The sequence below is a fragment of the Babylonia areolata genome, chromosome 28, assembly GCF_041734735.1.
Source record: "Babylonia areolata isolate BAREFJ2019XMU chromosome 28, ASM4173473v1, whole genome shotgun sequence".
NCBI lineage: Eukaryota > Metazoa > Mollusca > Gastropoda > Neogastropoda > Buccinidae > Babylonia > Babylonia areolata.
This window is the reverse complement of record NC_134903.1, coordinates 25,489,780-25,511,752: the sequence shown is the minus strand read 5'-3', so window position 1 is coordinate 25,511,752 and position 21,973 is coordinate 25,489,780. Positions and strand designations below refer to the sequence as shown.

At 41.0% G+C, this 21,973-nt stretch overlaps 1 protein-coding gene across 5 annotated transcripts; it reads right to left on the bottom strand.

The window, feature by feature from the left end:
• Positions 1 to 1,833: 1,833 nt before the first annotated feature.
• Positions 1,834 to 20,800, bottom strand: LOC143301828 (uncharacterized). Of its 5 annotated transcripts, none has more exons than XR_013057849.1 (4): positions 20,717 to 20,800; positions 15,615 to 15,831; positions 7,137 to 8,366; positions 1,834 to 4,901 (listed from the first exon to the last, which is right to left on the bottom strand). XR_013057849.1 is itself a non-coding variant. In XM_076616235.1 (4 exons), exons 1-3 carry the CDS (start codon positions 16,232 to 16,234, stop codon positions 7,140 to 7,142), a joined length of 864 nt encoding a protein of 287 aa, XP_076472350.1. In that variant the 5' UTR covers positions 16,235 to 16,358; the 3' UTR covers positions 1,834 to 4,901; positions 7,137 to 7,139. The 5 variants fall into 5 exon arrangements, 3 of the variants coding, with proteins under 3 accessions (XP_076472350.1, XP_076472349.1, XP_076472351.1); XR_013057848.1 differs by lacking the exon at positions 20,717 to 20,800 and having other exon boundaries at positions 7,137 to 7,308; positions 8,135 to 8,366; positions 15,615 to 16,358; XM_076616235.1 differs by lacking the exon at positions 20,717 to 20,800 and having other exon boundaries at positions 7,137 to 7,308; positions 8,292 to 8,366; positions 15,615 to 16,358.
• Between the last annotated feature and the right edge of the window lie 1,173 nt (positions 20,801 to 21,973).

Genomic DNA, 21,973 nt, shown 5'->3' with positions numbered 1-21,973 from the left:
CTTCCTATCGCTGCACTGACTGCCTCCCTGACTTTCCATTTTCTGCCAGTCTTCAGTTTGGGTTGGTTGGATCTCACAGTACTGTCACCCGAGTCTTCGAGCATGCTGAGAAATCTTGCCTTCCCTTCCTTCCTTCCCTACCTTGTATTCTTCGACAAGGGACTTCAGAAGTAGCCTCAGCTTTGCTGGGCGACATTAGAGTGATACGTCAGTGTCCCAGGTGGGACACCAAGCCATTTGCGTGTGTACTTGTTGATCTTTGCCTCAATCGACTCGACTGTGCCACAGCTGATATATATCAGGAGAGGCCACATCTTTGGTATCAGCATGGACTGTAGGCACCACATTCTGTATTTGCCAGGAAGGTCACTCTGGTCTATGACATGCTTCTTCTGCTGTCTGCTTGGTTTCCTTTCCTCTTTTTGTGTCTTTCAGGGACTCATCATACCATCTTCCAAGGCTCTTGTCTGGTTCATCTGACACTGTTGGAATGGCTTGGTTGGCTACAGTGCATGTGACCGTTTCAGCTAATTTCCTTTACCAAGTGAGAGACTCTGTGATTTCTTTGGTTTGAAGTTCATCCTGGCTGAGGCAACTAGCTCATTCAGCCACTTCAGTATTTTACGGGTGTCATCCTCTTTCGTTGAAAGGACTGTTGTGTCATCCATGAAGGCTTTCAAAGGAGGTATCTGGTATCCGTTACTCAGGTCAGCTCGATACGTTCCCTTCATCGAGGCCCTCAAGATCACTTCCATTGCCAGCACAAACCGGATTGATCCAATCTGTTGTGTATTCCTTGGTGGTGAACCGCATTGAGAAGCCATGGAAATACTTCTTCAGCATTTCCCTGATATTCGTTGTTACATGGTGTATCTCGACAGCCAGTTGGATCATCTCATGAGGAACTGACCTGTATGCATTTGCCAGATCCAGCCATACCACGTCAAGGTTCTTTTTCTCTGCCTTTGCTCTATGGATTGCATCCCAAATCATTGTGGCATGTTCTACACAGCCAGGAACTCCTGGGATGCCGCCTTTCTGGACCGACACATCCAGGTACTCATTTTCTGTGAGGTATTTTGTCAGTTTGCAGCCATGCGAGAGAAGATTTTTCCTTCGACAATCAGGAGCAATATTGGTCTGAACTGGGATGTACACGCCATCAGCTTTCAACCACTGGTCACTGATCTTCAGGTTCCTCCATGCTGATCTTATCACTCTGTGGAGCCACTCAGAAGTCTTTAGGAAATTTCTTGTACAGCAGATACAGTATTCCATTTGGCCCTGGCTTTCTTGACCACTTTCTGTCCTTCCTCAAGGGTTGGTGGTTTATCGCTGAACTTTTCAGACTTGTACTATAGAGTTCAGTTGTCAAAAGTCAGAGAAGGCTGACATGTACTACAGAGTTATGTTGTCAGTCAGTGCATGCTGTCTTGTACTACAGAGTTATTCTCAGATTATCAGTTGGACTGTGAATGAAACACCTACATTGTTTTATATGTTCCCTTCTTTGCAGCAAACATGTCACCATTATCCCTTTTGTAAATAACACTTGCATCTAGTGGTTCCGGAATGAATTATGGTTGTTTGTGTTGTAAAATGTTCAACTGTTATTTCAAATTCAAACCTGAAAGTTCTTCTTCAGATTGTGTATGTGCACCTGCATGTGCGTGTGTATCAAAGTGTTGATAAATATGTGTATCACACATAATCAGTGATGTATTTGTTTAGCAGGTAAACTGAGTGGCAATGTTTCATGACCGCAGGCATACACAAACCCACACATCATGTTGGAGTGCTCCCTCCATAGCTCACACACACACACACAGAGTATATCTACAGAACAAAACTTTATTCTGTGAGAAAGGCCAGAGATCAAGATCTATATAGTAGTTTGTTCTGGTTGATTCATCCTTCCAATGTCAAATGTTAGTGGCTTGAAGTTTACTTTACAATCAATCAAATCAATCCTTATAAAAATGCGAGGAAAACTGGATTACGGGCGACAAGATGGCAAGAGATGTGAACACTGAAATAACATTACACATTCATGAAACTGTATAATTATATGATAATCAAAACGTAATAAACATAAAACAACAAATCAGCGATTTCTTTCTAACAAATTCTCCAACCTTCTCCTCCCCTTCCCTCGATCCCCCCTTTCCTGCCCACCCCTCCCCTCCTTTAACCATTCCACACACGGGCCCCATTCGTCACCATCTCCACCAAACTCCCACTCATGCTCCTCACAGCATTTCAAAAGTCTAAATACATTAATAACAACATCTCTGACTCCTAAAAGTAATGAAGACACATTTCTCCACAAAAAAGAAATTTCATTTGAAATGAACAAAAATCATATTACACATTTCATACATATATTCAGTAGTTGTGACCCACACCCAGCGGGACTTGCGGTCACTAATGGACCGCTTCTCCCAGACCTGCAAAGATTTCGGTCTGACCATCTGTCTCAAGAAGACAAACGTCCTGGGCCAAGACAAGCCATTTCCACCAGCCATCACCATTGATGACTATGAGCTTGAAGCCATCCATCAAGACTGGGTCCACCATCACCAACAACCTCTCCCTTGACACTGAGACTGACAAGAGGATCGGGAAGGCAGCCACAACGCTAGCCCGCCTCACAAAGAGTGTGGACAAATCCCAAGCTGACCACGAAGACAAAGATGGCTGTATACAACGCTTGCATCCTCAGCACCTTGCTGTATGGCAGTGAGGCGTGGACCACACATGCTCGTCAGGAGAAAAGGCTCAATACCTTCCACCTGAGAAGCCTACGGCGCATACTCGGCATCTCCTGGCAAGGGAAGACACCGAAGTCCTGACTCGCGCTGGCCTCCCAACCATGTATACCATACTGAAACAGCATCAGCTGCGCTGGCTGGGCCACGTTCGCCACATGGAAGATGGTCGCATTCCAAAAGACATCCTTTATGGGGAGCTTGCCACGAAGCATTGGCTGCCCACAGCTGAGATACAAAGACATTTGCAAACGTGACATGAAGGCGCTTGCAGATGACCGGAACAGATGGAGAAGCACTCTCAAGAATCAGCTACGGATTGGTGAGGACAAACTGTCAGCTGCTGCAGCAGAAAAGCTTGCTCGCAGAAAAGGGATGGCAGCCAACAGACCAGCATCAGCTTACACATGTGATCGCTGCGACAGAGACTGTCTCTCTAGCATTGTCTCTATAGTCACAGGCAATGCTGTTTGGTCCAAGCAGACAGCCCAATAAGACATTAAGTCGGATATACTCTATCCATGGTCAGCCATGACCGAAGGAGGCCTAATACTACTACTACTACATACAATCAAAAAAGATTAACCACAACTGTAATGCAAACATGCCCGTAAACACACGCACACACAAACACACACACAGAATCATGCAAAAACACACGTGTGCACAAATTGTGTCAGTGATGAACAGATGAGCCCAGGGGTATCACTGAAGGCCGCACTGACAATGAATTTCTCCAGCTCTCCGTGATGGCCTTCTTGGTGCTGATCTGATATGGTTTTTTTTATTATTTTTTTTATTACCCTCCCCCTGAATGTGTGCTGCAGAGGCTTGGGTCCAGTCGGGCAAGGTACCCTACTAGGAAAGCAGGAAGTGTAGCACTGAAGTGTTGACCCTATGAGGCAGGAAGTGAACTGTTGACCCTATGAAGTGTAGTGTTGACCCCATGAGGCAGGAAGTGTAGTGTTGACCCTGTCACGCGTGCTAAAGCGGACGTGCACCCTCCCCAAGATACCCCACTACAGACGCCACAACACAACAGGCCCACACAGAAACAAAATTATGTAATGCATTTAATGATTGTATATGTCTATAGATGTATGTAAATAAAATTTTTTTAAAAAAAATTATCAAGAGCATACAAAAAACCAAACAACACCCAAACAAAAAAAAACCCGGCAGCACAACTACAACTTTAGTCTTGTCACATTTTTTCACAAGGGCACTGGTAGGTGAGATGTCAAACCACCATCACTATAAGCACATGATGGTCTTTTGTTTTCCACGATAAAAAAAAAAATTAAACACATGAACATAGGAGTGTTGCTGACGCTGGCGGACGGAAGACAGGCCCCCAGTATGGAAAACGTCAGCGGAGCCCTCAGCGGATCCGTCGCCGGTTCCGAGAGGCGGGTGGTCTAGAGCGACGTGACGTTTCCCCACGATTAGAACGGAGGCACAACACCTCAAGACACGCGCCAGGCAACTGGAGAAACGCTGACAGGACAAGAACAAAAGTCACCCACTGGCCACCGCACAGTGTTCCGTAAACGAACAACAGGTGCTAACATCGAAACACAGATGAAGAACAGTTCCACTGGCGGACACAAAGTCGTTTACAGAGGAAAAAGAACAACGAACATCAGCCGCTAAGCGCTGGTTCTACCACTGTCCTTCTCCAAGGACTGACTCCCTTCGAGTGAAGCTAGGGACAAAACGGCGAGGAGCATTTGAAACACTAGAACTCCACTCACTCTGTTCACTCAGCTTCCTGTATATTTTTTTCCCGTTCAATTGCACGAGACACTTACAAACCATAGAAAACATGACACAACAACACGATCTCACTACGCTCGAACGCAAGGGGAACACGCACGATGGAAAACATTGTGCACGCGCATACGAAACACACCCGCCTCTAAAAATAATACAGTGACCCACCGGCCCTCCATAAACGTAAAGGAAAAGATAAAAACAGCGGAACCATTATGTCGTCCGTGACAGACCCTATGAGGCAGGAAGTGAACTGTTGTGCTGCTGCTGGAGTCCCCTGAGGTCAGCCTTTCCCCACTACTCTGAGGATGTGTAGAGTTGTCACATCCACACTACTTGATGGAAGAGTTGCCTCCTCACCTGTATGAAACACACCAACACATATCAATTATCTCCCTTTCTATACACACCCCAAACAGTTTTAACTCACTTCCCTGTTCTACCTGAGATTACAAGGTTTTTCTAACGGAACAAGTAGTTAATTATGGGTTAATACCAATATTGGATTTTCAGACATTTTCATTGAACAGTTAATGGTCTATGCAGTCCAAAATCTGAAGGCATCAGGTGAAAATTATGAAAACCGGTACACAAAACTAAAACATACCACCTCACATGCCCTGAGAACATACGCACAAAAAAGACTGCATCATGGTGAGGACGCCCTATTAAGTATTATCAAATCCAAATATTGACAAAATAACATTCCAGACTTTTCAGGAAATAGATATAGATCAATGGACCAACAAGACAAAAATGAAGAAATGCAGAGAGTGCTGAGATGATAGACAGAATAGGGAAAGGCCACAAACATACAGAGTGATGGAAAAGAGAAATTTTCCAACACAGAATTTCCAGAAAGTGGGAAAACTGATAATAAATGACAGAGTTCCAGACAACCCATGACAGAAAATAGTTCTATGTGAAATCATATCTATGAATAAGCAGTACTTAATGATTTTGAGATCAGTATCTTAATCAAAATGTTCCCAAACTATCACATGATTGTGAAATCAATATCTTAGAATGTTCCCAAACTATCACCTGATAGAGATAGTATCTTAAAATGTTCCCAAACTATTACCTGATAGAGATAGTATCTTAAAATGTTCCCAATCTATTACCTAATAGTTAGTATCTTAAAATGTTACCAAACTATGACACTTCTGAAGAAGTTAGAGGGTAAAATCTCTGAAAAAGCAGATTTTGCATTGAAAAACATGAAAATAAAAAAATCTTTTAAAAGAAAACTCAAACTTCAAAGTAAGGGTGATGTTATTGCAGAATGAAAAAACAACAACACACAATTCTGGAAACAGTTGGGAAGCTTTTCTTGAGACAGCAGTTTTTTTTATAACACACTGGAAAGGGTGAATTATCTCCAACAACAAGTTCGTTCATTTATTTATTTTATAGTCTGTTCATCTAAGATGATATTTGACTGAAAATAAATGATACAGAATATTATCATTATTTCTATCATCATGACTACCATCTTTATCATTTTCACTAAGAAATTAATCATCATTTCTGAAAATCAATGGCAGGAAAAGAATTATTCAACTGAAAAAGGGGCGGCTGAAGTGGAGTGGGGGAGGGGACTGGAGAAGGAAGAGAAAGAAATCCAAAAACAACAGTGGGATTTTATTATCAGAACTAGAACTAGCTGCTTTTGAAAAGGTGAATAATCCCCAACACAGAAAGACAGTTACATTTTGTAGGCATTTCAATTCATTTCTGTTGCACAAGGAGGAACACTGTGTTCAGACAAATCCATATACACTACTCCACATCTGCTAAGTAGATACATTACCAGCAGTGTAACCCAACACCAATAAACAAACAAATAAATGAATAAACTGAACAGCCATCTCACTACTAAATGTGGAACACCAAATCGGTTCATCATGCGTGTTGTCCTGATAACTTTTTAATCAGCATTGTCTGGTTATCCACTCTAAGTCTGTTTCCCCATTCTGGAGAAAAAGGTTTTCACATCAAACACCACTGTGGAACGTCAGCCACCAGCTGTCAATTCCACCTCAGTTCTACGAGTGCAGAAGAAATGACAAAATTCTGAGTTAGTTTGTGCAGACAGATCTTTTTAAAAAATAAAGCTTAACTTACTTTTTCTTTCTATTTTTATTCTTTTCACTCTCTCTCTCTCTTTTTTATTTTATTTTATTTTTTTAAACACTAGAGGAGGGTGTTGGTTACAGGCTTTAAAAATTCTCTTAACTGTACCTGACCAAGTCAGGGAAGACTCTGTTTAACATGAACGACATATCTGTAGCGATAATCAAGGGGCTTACTACCACATAAAGCACCAGCCTATATATTCTCTCTGCTCACTAGTATACCGTTACACTGATATCAGACACTAAGTTCAACACTGTTCATTCTTTTTGCTAAAACCCATAATACTACAACACAAACATGGTCCCAGGACTGAGAGTATCTAACCATTACTACAGAACAACATTAGTAAAGAACACCTAGCATATAATATTAATCATTAACTTTAAAAAATAAATAGTCAGCCATTTGTGTCTTGTTATAAATTAAGTCATATGTAATTGTATCACATATACATACGTGTTAATCTTGAGTTGAAGCATACATACGGGACCTGTCAAAGTTCTTCAAAATGATTCCTATCATGTTCTTGTTGGACAGTTTGTATCTGTTCGCTTTCAGCCACCATCTCGCAACGTAGATTTCAGGCTGAAGTGGTGCTGACCCATCTTCACAGCCATTACTCAGTCTTCTGGTGAACAAAACAAAACATAAATCATTTTTCAGCAATCATAATTATATTGCGCATTCTTTCAAAGCTCAGTTCTCAAGAAAAAAAAGGAGGAAAAATAGGAGAAAAAGAAAAGGGGAAAAAAAGGGAAAAACAGGAAGAAATTTTTTTTACTATATATATATACGTGTTTTAGTTCACTCATGTGTATGCCAACATGGAATTTATTCAAACTTAGTTACATGAAACAAGCACAATGAAGTGCACTCTTGCAAAGCTTTCTTTAGTTGCTTTGTTTTTGTGCACACTTGCTAGCATCTATTGTGCTTATAGAAGAGTACAGTAAAGTGGAACTGCTCAGACATTTCCACACTAATGATTTCAAGTTTAACCGAGACAGCTGACCAGCTTGCACAGGTGCAACAGCTGAGTGGTCAGACTGTAAACAAGCGTACTGTTTTTCAGGACACCAACCCAAAATCATGGAACGGACAGGAAAACTAATCAACAGACAATGTAGTTTTGGCATCAAGTGTCTAGAATGTTTCAAAAGAAAGAAACAAAAATATCATGACAGAGTTTTTATGATGGACACGTGCCGCTGCCAAAAACAAAATCTCTGTATCAAAAATATAAACAATAAAGTTTGTGTATTTGTGCATTCAAGTGATTACACATGGCAAACAGAAAAAACCCCACATCAAATCAAAAGAACAAAACAACAACAACAACAAAACCGCACTTTCCTGGTACACTGCAGAATTCTCAGTGGTGCAACTGAAGCACAGTAACATACACAGCCGAATTTCACTCTCCTTGCAACAGCACTCTCATAGAGCGCTCTAACCCGATCATCCTCTGCCTCAAGATAGAGGGTGAGATTCATCAAGCCTGGTGATGACAGCCATGCCTCCAAAACTTCATCCAGATCCGTTTGCGTCAGGATCAGCTGGTTGGAAAGGACATCGTCAGGGGTGATTAAATCATGCCTGCTGCCTCGATACCTCCTCCGACGTCTGTGCCTGGAATGACGCAGGAAGTCCACGGCTGGCCCAGCATCCAGAGAAAGGGTGTGAAGCCTGGAAACAGAACACAGTGATCACTAGAAAATGACATGAGAAAACACACACACGCACACAATTCAATTCTATCTTAGTGCTGGAAGTGTCAAACAGTCATTCGCACCAAGTGTACGTACTAAGAAGGCATTATCCATTATACTTTGTTTTGGTTTTTTTTTACATTGTTTCATTGATTACTCTCTCTCTCACACACACACACACACACATCTATATATATATATATATATATATATATATGTATCTGTACATTATGTATAAGTGATATATTATCATTAGGAGTATTTATGCTTAATCTTGAAAATAAGCCCAAGCCGTTAATAAATAGAAAAAAACAACAACACATAAATATCAAAAAAGAAAAATCGAACACAAGATACAAAATCTCATTAAATCATTCACCGACCCCCGCCTCCACACACACACCACACACAGACATACACACGTGTCATAGTATATAATCATAAATAGTCCACAATCAAAAATACAACCTACAAAGTCTGAAACTCTCAAAGTTATTCACTCAGTCACTGATAATCATTTTCATGCATACTGGAAAGGGATAACGATAAGCTGCTGAGAATTATTCAGGAGGGGAAAAGGTGGGTCTTCAGACTGGATTTGTAAGACTGCAGCAAAGATGAGTGATGGAGAGGCTGAGGAATCTGATTCTAAAGAGCGGGGGCTTGGTATGAAAAACTGCGTTGGTCATGTTCTGGTTCAAAAAGGGCGGGATCCTAAGCAGGCAGGTGTGAGAAGAAGAGCGGAGCTGCCATGAGGGTATGTAAGGATGAAAGATACTGTGGACCAGCAGCCTCAAAGGACTTGAAACAAAGAGATGACTTTGTAAATAATTCTTTCTTGTACTGGAAGCCAGTATAAAGGATGAAGGAGAGACGAGACATGATCAAATTTAGAGGAATCAACCCCTTCACTGCTAGTACGTTTTGCTATGGCCTATGCTGAGAAAATTTTCAGAAAAACAAGAAAAACACGCCAATGATTTTAATTTGCTTATATTTCAAAAAGTACTGAAGATAAGTGCATAAAAGTATATATCAAATGAAAGGAAAATGAACCAAGATTTTGTTTTTGATACTCACATGTTCAAATAATGAGTCAATCTGACAGAAAAATTCCATAAAATGCATTAACAAAAAAAACTGGGACTGTCATTCCACCATGTAGGTGCTACAATATCAACCAGGTTATCAACCTGTCTTTCTTGTGACTGTTGTGATCAACCACACACACTGTCAAGGCTGAGCAACAGTGTCCAGGTGCATAAGACTCCAACACAGTCCACACAAAGAATTAACCCTTTCGCTGCCAGGAAAATAAGATTTAAGTGAAATCTATTTGCCAGGGTTTTTTCCACAAGAAACGGGTATAAATTTTTCAAAAAATTCTGTGCTCTTTGTTATTGGAGAAAGACCCATAAAAGTATATATTTTCTGAAAGGTAATGAATAAAGAATACAAAACGCACGCTGTTTTCCCATTTTATATATTTTTAGTGACATGCTGTTGTTTTGAAATCAGTGTTTTGTTTTTTGTCACATTTTCAACTTGTTCATTACAAACATTAGTCAGGTAATTTGCACAAAAACATCATATTTTCTGGACAAATGGATATCTGCAAACACAAAATCATACTAGAACAACCACAATATATATATATTTTTAAGAGATAGATACACAAGTATCTCCAAGTGATAAGATGGATGTGAGGCCACGCCCCCTCAGTCTCCACCCCCCCTCCTCCTCACCCCTCTCACACGGTCACTTGATTCAGTTCTCATCAGACCGCGTTGGCTGCGTGCCAAGAATATTGCTCTGCTGCTAATTCGGTCATCTGTCGTCTGCTAACATCTGTACAGCTGGCATCACTCACTGACAGTCACATCTTGGCCACTCTCTTGATTACTCCCTTTATTTTCTATCAGATCGTCCTATAAATGTTCATCTCTATCTTCTCCTTCGAATTTACGCTTCAATTCTTTCTGAGCATCAGCTAAAGAAGGAAATCATGGTTGATTTTGTTCGTCACGATCGCATGTCTTGAGCACGGCGTCAGTCCGACATTTTGTTGAGCGAGCGAGGAGAGAAGTCAGGCAAACACTTGGACAGTGACCCAACCAAAACGTTCAAATAAAGGACTGCTTCATGACGTAGATGGGGTTTCTAGCTATGAATAGAATCTAGAGAGATTCCCCAGGCTAAAGCTACCACTATTTTTGCCAAGGAAGTGAATGCAAACCAGGGAAAAGTCAGAATATTTCGATGACGAGTTATCTCGTCATGCAGGCAGCGAAGCATACATGCTTGCCATGACGAGTTATCTCATCATGCAGGCAGCCTAGGGGTTAAAAGGGTGTACTCACCCAGGATCTATCGCCAGTTAAAACGCTGTGTGTGGTACTTGCTTCAAGACACAGTGCTGGTTTGCTGGGGCAGTCTGGGCAGTAGAACCCCACATCCTTTCTTTGTCCCTTCTTCCAGCAGACTCTGCACCTCCTTTGTGGCCAGGCCTTCTGTGGGGTAGGTGGGATGAAGTGTCGTCCACACAAGACAAACAGCGTGGTTATCTTTAGCAGTGTCTTGGTCACTAAAAATCATGGCACTAATTACATCCTTCTGAAGTCCAGGAGTGTACTGCTGTTGCCTGCTTTTTTGTAGAGGATGTGTGCATTCAGCATGGCAATTTGTAGAAAATGCACACACAGTTATTTGTACCACTACAGGGTTTTCCTTGTGGCATCGTAGGGCTACAGCTGTTGGTCATGATGGTCCATGGCACCCATGTTTTTGTTGTAATCCAGAATTGCTGGAGGCTTGTTTACTGCCCTTTGGTCTTGCTGCTGCTAGTCTTCAGCTGTAGGTTTGTGGCAGGTTGTCAACTCCAGATGGCCCAGGATGAACATCATGATCATCACCATGCTGCATACCTGAAACACACTGCATAAAAGACTAAGTTTGTTGGGTTTGGGGTATGTTTTTTGTTTTTTTACATATAAAAAGATCATGAAATGGTACCATTTTATTTCTGATTGTTTTCAGAAGCTGAAATACACACACACACATACCTACCCCCCCCCCCCCCCCCCAAAAAAAAACCACACACACACTGAAACCGGTTCATGGTATGCCACACCCCCTTCATTCTCTCTTTCTCATACAAAACAAAATGACAACACATCACACACACACATACTTCTACAAGTGTTGCATTTACACAGTAATTTAGGCATACAGTTCTGTATATCATTGTCTGATTTCAGTTTTATAAACATCATCTCTTCCCCCCCCCCCCCTCTCTCACTCACCCCCACACACACACAACAACAACAATAACAACAACAAACCAATACACACTCTGGAACGAACACACAGAAAGCTGCAGGCGAGCGACACACGCGGTCATCAACAATGAGCCAGCCAGCAAGCCACGCCCCCCTGGGCTGTGATGGTCACACACAGTACCCACGTGACTGACTCTCTCTCACTCACACACACTGATCAGTGACTGACGAAGCCACTTACCACAGCTAACACATTCAAAACACACACAATGCAGTCATATTCATTGTTACAACAAACAGAAAGCAAATAATAAACTGACAAACCTTGAAAACACCCACCTGCATCTTGAATCAGCTGAGCTTGTCTGTCTTCAGTTTCGTCAAGCAACTCCACCTCCCACCCCCCTCCACTGTCAAAATCAGCGTCTTCGGCATCAACTTCATGCAGTTCTGTCTCATTCAGTCCACAATCTTCATCTCTACTGTTTGCATAGCGAAAGAATTCTTTCAATACAAGTGCAAGTGTTGGGGTTTGTCTGCGTTCAGCCATGGCTTTGCAAACACAACTTGAGCTTCGTACAAACTTGCAAAACTTTCGCCATAAATATGACAATCCAACGAATAATTTTAGCTTATGGAACTCAGGAGATAAAGAGCTCTCAGGGGAGCTAATTTAATGGTTAGCAGACTGTATTTTCTGTAATGCGGGACTCAAAACATAGAACATTGTAACATGACGTACGGCGCATGTCAATACAGCATTGGTGAGCGACATTTCATGACGTACGCCGTACGTCAACAGCGCAGTCAAGAGGTTAAAGATTAGACGAGCAGCATGGTTCTCAATTTTGCCTTAGGACAACACTCTCATTGCCATGGGTTCTTTTTCAGCGGGCTAAGTGCATGCTGCACACAGGACCTCGGCTTATCATCTCATCCAAATGACTTGACGCTCAGTTCAATGTTCCAATCAAATTTGGGGAAAAGGGTGAGAGAGGGATTCAAAACCAGACCCTCATGGACTCTATTTTGCAGCAGATGACCAATCTGCCACCTTCATAAAGTTCCAGTTTCAATGTATGTGGACTAATCCATCCATGCTACATCAAATTCCTATTTAAAAAAAAAAAAAGAAAAAGAAAGAAAGAAAAAGAAAAAAAAAAGAAATATACAATGGGAGTGGGGGAAGTGGCAATGCCTGAACAATGCAAAGATTCTACAGCCTAGTCATGCCTTAATAAAAGCCTATCAACTACTAGATGCCTGACAAATCGCGTTGGGTTACGCTGCTTGGCAGATGTGGTGCTGCGTATATGGATTTGACCGAACACAGTGATGCCTCCTTGAGCTACTGATACTGATACTGAGGAAAAAAACACCCAAATTCACTTCTATATCATATACAGTACATTGAAGAAACAACAACAAAAAACCCTCCTATATGAAACATTAATTGAAAAATAAAAATTGAGCAGAGGAGAACACAATTTAATTTAAACATAAAAAGAAAGACAGAGACAATGGCTTACATGTAATTCCGATTCAAGAGCCCAAAAAACAAACAATGCACCCTCACAATCTTTTTTTTTTTTTTAATTTAATTTAATATTTTATAGATAGTGTTACTCAACAACTGAACAGCAACCAGATCCCTTTGGAAACATGCGACCATGCTAAAGTTCACTTGGACTAAAGCCCTGTCTTTATTCCATGCTACACTTTACAGGATTACGTCTCTATAGTTCTATGGCTTTGCTAAAACCTTGACAATTTTCTCTGTGCTTTCATTTCTTTGCTCAGCAACATGGTCAGTTACGACAGGGAATAAACAATCAGGAAAACAACAAAAAATCATCTGTGCTCCATTTTGAGGTGTATGTGGAGGTGTTTGTCCATGTGGACAAGTTCAGCTCTCTTGAACAGTCATTTTATTCACTTTAAAAATAAACAGTAATAAAAAAAAACACAAACAAACTGTGACCAAGCGCTATGCTTGCTCCAATATTTGCCTCACGCACAAGCTGTATTAGCAGACGACAGTTTTCCCTCCTAACCCGCGCACAGGATTGTGTGACGTCACTCCACTTATTGCTTTGTTCAGTTAATTCTTTGTTCAGTTATTGCTTTGACATGTTAGTCACAGATCGGCTATGATTGATCTAGAAATCGCCATGTCGTCATATGCTCGGAGCAGTATTCCATTTGATTCTTCCTAACGTCACAGTCAGTGATGTCTCTGGACACAGATTGTTTGTTCCAGAATGTTCTAGTGAGTGCATAAACTTCATTCACCACTTAACGGTTAAGCCATGATGGTTCTTCACTTACTATCTGGTCTATCAGTTTGCCAGTATTATATCTAAGCCACTGATTCTCTATCTTGTTTGTTATTCAGGTATTATCTTTCATGCTAATATCAGTTGTACTGCTACAGTGCACTCAATACTCTAAGATGTGTGTAGTATTCTGTTGTTGTGATTACAAGATAGTGTTGGATTAATATCAGTTATTGGTTAAAACCACCTGATATGTATCAGTCTGTTAATTGTAATTTAGTTGTCATGCTGTCTCCTATACGGCTTACTCCAGTATATAATTATATTGCAACATGATAAACTGATTCATTTGAGTCACTTTGACACAGTATAAGCTTTACCTAATCTATACTGTCAGTGTACTTTCACCAACGCAGCATCACTTCAATCACTTTAACTGCGCTATTTAAATGTATTAGAAATGTCATTTGATGTCAGCGTTTGGTCTTCACACATATGCATTATGTTGTTGCGTATCCCAAACCCGAGTGATAGTCTTTCCATGTGATATGTATACATGCGCTTTATTATTCACTTGTGCTGACATGTTGTGCTAATGACATTTGTTTGTGTCATTCCAGGCACTGTCTTCTTCTTAGTCTTCTCTTTTTATCTTCTCTTCTATTCTCTTCTCTTAGGTTTTCTTCTCATCTAATAACTATTGTAAATAAAACAATAGAAAAACCCCATTTGTGACTGGCCTCTATATGTTCCTGGCCTGTGCGTGGGATCTTGTCTATCCTTTCAATTAATCAATATTTAGTTAAGTCTTTTGTGCCGTACCCTTGAATAACCACTCGGTACACGGCCACAAAACAAAAAACAAAAAAACAGAACAGGCAAGCTGTTAAAGCCTAAAAGCCATGATACTGATATGATACTATCATGAACAGCAGATCAGACACATTCTCACACTCCAAAAATTTCACTCATGATGTGGTCTTCTCCAGAACTTATCATGTCATACAGGCCACAGAGTACCCACAGACAAAGTCACTGACTGTAAAACCCAAGCCTGTTGGAACCTCTCTTGTAAATCTTCAGCATGAAAGCCAAAAATCACGCTTCACCGTTGGAATCCACGAAAACACCCATTAGAGAGAGAGAGAGAGAAAAAAAAAAACTGCATTTTTCACTCCAAGTGATTGCTGAAATTTGCCTCTCACTGCTCTGTTCAGAAACAGGAAGCCTCATAGTTCTTAATGAAGTTCTTCTAAGCAAAGGTGAAAAATCCACATCCCACATGCATGCACAGTGCATGTTAAACAGTGACAAACCCAAGACAGTATAATTGTGACATGTGTCTGTAATTGTAAACAATAACATTCAAGTGTAAAAACCCATACTCTAACAAGTCTATGATCACCAGAACATGCGACAGGACATTAAACAAAATCACTCCTCCTCCGTGGTTGTTTGTATATATATATATATGCAATAATTAATTCATGCAGCAAATAGAAAAGCCCCCCCCCCCACCCCCACTTCAGTAACCACAATTTAATATGTTCCTGCCAACTCTTGATGCAGTGCACATGCTTTAGTTCATGTCACAGGCAAAATAACTTTCACAGTTTCGCACAGTCAACTTTCACAGCTAAGAACTAATCCAATTAGCCATAACAGTATTACCTTGGATGTTTCTCCAGCAATGAAGTGAACATGGCTGGTGACAGCCCTCCAGACCCATTTCTAGTGAGGTCAAGGTGTTGTAAGTGAGGCAGTGGGTTCCTCAGCAATCCAACAAAAGGCCAGGACACTGACCTTGCTGCCAGTGGGTACGAGTAGTTGGAGAGACCCCGTAAGCTAATCTTCACCAGTAGCCGACAGTAGTTTACCAGAGTATCAACTGCATTTTCCACAGAGGTAAACACAGAATATGACAGGTCAACAGACACTAATCTGTCCTGATATTTGAAAAAAGGCACAATGTCATCCACTGCTCTGCAGCGTTGTGCTGTCAGGGTTCTAACATGCGTGTTGTTCCCCACCACTATCCTAACCTCCCTGGAGGGCATGTCACTGGGTACAGTAAGGGTCAATGCTGTGCTGAAGTATGAGTCTACAACGTCCTGGCAGTTTCTGTTCACATTTCTTAGAGATATGTTGTCCCAGGTTGATAAATATGGCAGCACATTCTCCCAAAAGGGATGGTCATGTGGAAGTGACTGGAAGGCTTTTTGCATGAGGTCATCAGAATCATCAGGCTCGCTTTCTGCATTTTGTTTTCTACCACATTTCACTGTCTCCATCTTTGGTTTGTATGGATCGGGGTTGTTAGGACTGAGTGGTCTTCTTTGATATGGCTCTGCAGCTTTTTCTGTTCTTCCCTGGCCTAGCTTTTTCTTCTTCCTTTTTTTTTTTTTTTTTTTTTTTTTTTTTAAACCTGAACAGAAAACACAAACACATAGAGATAAAATGCATCCAATCCATGTAAACTGTGCACAAAAACATACAGGCTCCTCAACAGTGAACCTTAGGGCTGCCACAGCAGTCAGTCAGACTCACACATACTACATAGGTACAAAGAGATTTAAGAACTGAACAAACAAATGAATCAATGAATGACGTATATATTCATTCCTGGGCATTAATGGTTAACATGGATGCTCTAAGATGTCAGTTTTCAGACCTAGGCTGTTAAAAATATAATGAACTGCTGGTAAAAAATCCCAGGAAAATCTACAGATCTATGGTAATAATAAGCTTTATAATACAATTTGTAACCTTCCTTTCAACTAAAAGGTCCTTCTCCCAGTAAGTCAAGGTTTTAGTTTAATGACATATTTAGTGTTTCTATCCAACAGTTTACAATCATCAATTTGTAAGTCAATCAGTATGCTAGAAAACGCTATTATATATAATATATATCTCTGATTTAATCATTTTCCACTAGGCATTTTGGATTTCCTTTCTTCCTTTTCAAAGTATCTTGGTTTCTATCCCAGATCAACATGAAGCTCAGCGCTTCACATAGATCCTGACAAGAGTGACTGTCAAATTCCCACTACACTTTAATAACAGAATAATAGAGATCGTACTTTGTTCAGATTGAAGGCTGTCTGAATTCTGTAAAAGATAAAAACTGTTCATTCTCTCCAATAAAGTCAGCAACTTTTTCAATACCTTTTATTGATTACTTTAAGATGTTGCACTGCAATTGGGCAAATCCATGCATATGACACACCACATCTGCAAGTCGGATTTTTGAACAGCAGCAAAACCCATGGTGTGTGTGTGTGTGTGTGTGTGTGTGTGTGTGTGTGTGTGTGTGTGTGTGTGTGTATATATACATGTGTTTGTGTGTGATTTTTGAACTAGAATACATGATTTTCAGATCAAATCTCTCTCTCTCTCTGTTCATGTTTGGTCCAGTAAAAAGGCAACAAGACCACTGCTAATAGTAACAGACATTAACATGTTGACAAAGTTTGACTGAGAGAGTCTAAAAAGTAAAACAGAATACTATTTATTATGTTACCAGTTGCAATGAATGAACAATTGTGGATGGTGAAAATATGGGTCATAAATGCAAACAGTGTTAATATATATGTGTGGGAGGTAACTTCTGTCAGACTGCTAGATCAAGCAGACAAAAGTAAACAAATCAATTGCATACGGGCAAAATAATAGTATTAGATCTATACAATCTTGAATGAATCACACTGCAGATGAACATACATGTGACAGTATGAGGCCAGCAGGATTACAAACATGACTCATTCTGTCATGTGACTTGGCCTTTTCCCACAGCTTTACAGCTGCTTCAGTATAGGTTCCCCACTACTTCAGATCTCAGCCAACCCAGCCATGTAGTAACAGAGGGCATCATTATTGTCTGATTTATCCTTTACTGCACATGGCAAAAGTGGTTTATCATTTAGCCTTTAGGGGTGCATAACTTGCATGCATGTGCGTGCACTCACACACACACAAACAAATGCACAGACACTCACAAATACATAAGATTTAATCAGTTTCTATTCTCATCACCATCACTGATTTAATCACAGACAGAATGATTCTAATGTCCATGCTATTATCAGTCATATTTGTGATGACATGGAACGATGACAGTCGACAATTGTAATACACTCTCTCTCTCTCTCTCATACAGACTGACTGGCACAGTAATAGATATGCTCACACATTCTCACATGTGTACATGCGACAATACAAAAAAACAAAGAGCAAAATTATTTTTCAATGCAGCATTTTCCTCCCTAGCTGTCATGGCCATTTATTGACTTACTCTTGAATAAGAACCCCCCCCCCCCCCCAAAAAAAAAAAATCACCAAAAACAAAAAACAACAACGAATGAACATTTTTTCCCCATGATTTAGTTAAACTAAGTCAGCCAAGTATAATCCCCACCAATGATCATGCAAGTCTGAAAGGCAGCACACAAAGAAACTTGGAGGGAGTTTCAGAGACAATGGTTGCTGAAGGGAAAAGTGACATTCGGAGAAGACTGGGGCAGGAGTGAGAAATCTGGTTTGATTCTTAGTGAATAGTCTTAAGTCTGCCCTGACTGTGTTGTTGCAGATCTTGTACCCAGCTATCGGTGTACTGCATGTGCGCTTCTGAACTTTCAGTGAAGCGCTTGAACTGCTCAAATGTGTAAGCACTCACGCCGAACACATGATCGCGATGGAATGCGACTCTCATTCCTTTGAATAATAATAATTAAATAATTATTACATTTAATGATTTATATAATACTACAATGCTACAAGTCCAGTATCAATAAAGCCAACACAAGGACATTCCCAGGAGCTGATTTCAACTGTCGAGTCCTCACTGAAAAACATCTACAACACCAAAAGGACATCTTTCACAACTTCATCGACTTCAAGAAGGCATTCAATCGGGTGTGGCACAGCGGTCTCTGGCAAATAATGAGAGGCTTCAACATTGATGAAGGGCTCATTCAAGTCATCCAGGCCCTCTACGAACATTCCAGCAGCACAGTGCTCCTCAACAATCAACAAGGACAGTCGGAGTCAGGCAAGGATGCCTATTATCCCCAGTACTTTTCAACATCTTTCTGGAGAGAATCATGCAAGAGGCCCTCGAAGACCACCACACTTCCATCACCATTGGCGGCAGGCCAGTCTACAATCTTTGATTCACAGACGACATCGACCTCATGGGGGGCACTAACACCGAGCTCCAGGATCTAACAAACAGACTTACTACAAGAGCAAGTGCTTATGGCATGGAGGTCAGCACAGAAGTCAAAAGTCATGGTCAACAGCACAACTAACATCAGTGCCAACATAACCATGAATGGTGAGCCCTTGGAAGAAGTGACCAGCTTCAAGTACCTGGGAGCAACCCTGTCCAAAGACGGCACCTGCACAGCAGAAATCTGAAATAGGATTAATTCTGCAACGGCAGCGATGGCCAGACTGAACAGGGTATGGAAGAGCAACATCAGATTCCACACAAAATTCCTGCTCTACAAGTCACTGGTGGTCTCCATCCTCTTATATGGATGTGAGACATGGACACTGATGGCAGAAACAGAAAGAAGAATCCAAGCATTCGAAACCAAGAGCTTGAGGAGACTACTACACATCTCCTACAAGGAGCACAAGACCAATGACAATGTGCGGAACCTGGTCAGCAACCTTGTTGGGCCCCAAGAACCACTGCTGGCAACTGTCCAACGACGGAAGATGGCATGGTTTGGTCACGTCATACGACATAACACCCTCTCCAAAACCATCCTGCAAGGGACTGTAGAGGGAGAGCGCAGACGGGGGCGGCAGAGAAAGAGCTGGTCCGACAACGTCAAGAAATGGACCAAAATGACGATCCCAGATCTCTTCATGACAGCTGACAACAGAACGGCGTGGCGAGCTATGACATCTTCCTCATGTCCCCCCAACGACCCCAGCGGTCGAGGGAATGAGTGAGTGAGCGATAACGCTGTATCTTGTGCAGAGACAAACCAAAGCGCTTTCGCACCAGTCATTCACACGCATGCGTAACTCTAAAACTGGATCGCATGGATCAAAACGAAATAACTTCGCTCAATCTAACCTCTGTGTCCAACTAACTGACTTTTATATTGTCCTTTACTTGAGTTCTGCCATACTGAAATAATAAATTCGGCTGACATGAGAAACACAATGAAAGGATGTACAAAATCATTAACAACATGGTCCAGGTGGATTTTGGCAAACTTAGTAAATCCCAGGAACCAAAATGAAAACTGAGAGCACCTAAGAAGAGAGACAGAAGAGCACATTCAAGGCAGCTTGCTAGACTTCAGTGTCTACGGGACTACCGGATTTACTCGTTCCTCCTGCGAACCATCTCTGAGTGGAACGATACTTTGACTGAGGCTGTGGTTGGAGCTGCGTCCCCTGGCGTGTTCACGTTGGGAGCTCGTAAACTCCACCAGTAGTGTGTGTGTGTGTGTGTGGTTTTTTTTGTTTTTTTGTTTTATGCATCCCCACCCCCACTCCCCCGCGTCCCCCACCTTTTAAAAGTGTCTGAATAATCAACCTGTTGATTGTGGACACTCTACGGATGATGATGATGATGGAAACGCCGACCTCTTATCATCGTATCATGACGGACATCGTTCCACTTTCTTAGAAACGCAACGTCATCGCTCGTTCCCTAATGCCATGCCTGTCTTCGTTTTCTAGAATCATTATTGACGGTATCAACTGCAGTGAAAGAACCACCAAGACGTTTTGTAAGGAGATACTTTACTCACCTTGACTTTACCCCTTGTGGACAACGTAGGATAACGCGAAGTGGCTACACCCTTCGGCAATGAACAACTGAAAGTGAAAGGTCGCATTTGCCTGAGGAAGTGGGCAATACGCATGACAGGAAGCGGCCACGGACATGAGAAGTGCGTGTGTCTTCGTTCTTTGTTTAGCGTCTTTTCACTGATATCAGACGATTAAAAAAGAAAATTAAAAATAAAGAGAGAAAAGAAAGAAAAAAAGAGAGAGAGAGAAAAGGGGGGAGTGGGGGTGGGGGTGGGGGGGGGGAGGAAAACAGAAAAGGTAGAAAACTACCAAAAAATGCATAACTAACATGCAAATACATGTAACAGTAACAATTCAATAATGATAATGATAATCAGAAACCATTAACACCAATTCTGAAGTATATTAAAGGAATGTAGAAATAGGGCTATGAACTAATGCCTGTGAAAGTTCGACCATAAGAACCTCGTCAGAAATAACCGGCTTTCCAAAAATCATCTGCAGAATTGTTATTCTCTTTGAAATACTTGGGCAAGAAGGTATGTAACTGCTTACAGTGAAACCAACAATGATACAAGCTAAACTGCCTACCACAGATGCATGTAACATTTATTATCATTAATATTTTTATACTATACTTTGTCTTCAGCGCATCAAGTTTTATACGGAAGAAAGTTGAGGTTGTAAGGAGATACTTTACTGTTTAATACTTTAAAGTTTGTGTATTGTGTATTGTTATCAATCTTGTATAGCAAGCTGATCGATTCGGTATCTTTTCTTTAATAATATTCTCGGGGGATAATGTCCCTGTATGTTTTGAAAACTTTTCCTTCCATCGGTTTTTCTAACATGCTGATTTTTCTAACAAAGTGTATGCCTCTTTTACGGAAAGACGGACATGTATTTTTCAGTGTCGATTTTTTCTGAATCTTGTGCTCCGGCCAGCCTCTTTTAGCTGCTTTATCAGCAGTTTCATTGCCATAAATGCCCACATGAGAAGGCACCCAACAAAAACTGACCTCAGTCCCTTTAATCCTCAAACAATGTACCAAATGATTTGCCTCAATTATTTCATTATTACATTACTTACTGTTTATGCATGTTATTTCATACAAGTCATAATATGGTTCATCTGCCGTCATGATAAAAATTGAAGTGCAACGTTGTGAGCACAGTATAAGCTTTAAGCTTGTTGATGCTCTTTTGTCATTCAATGCATTGTAATCATGTGTATTGTTGAATAATTAAAGTTTATT

Excerpts from the sequence above, each read along its gene's own strand:
- LOC143301828 (XM_076616234.1), bottom strand. The coding sequence starts at position 16,234 with ATGGAGACAGTGAAATGTGGTAGAAAACAAAATGCAGAAAGCGAGCCT. Across the intron at positions 7,309-8,291 it reads AGGCACAGACGTCGGAGGAG|AAGACTGAGTAATGGCTGTG; the intron begins GTATCGAGGCAG and ends TTTGTTCACCAG. Across the intron at positions 4,902-7,165 it reads GAAGAACTTTGACAGGTCCC|GTGAGGAGGCAACTCTTCCA; the intron begins GTATGTATGCTT and ends TGTTTCATACAG.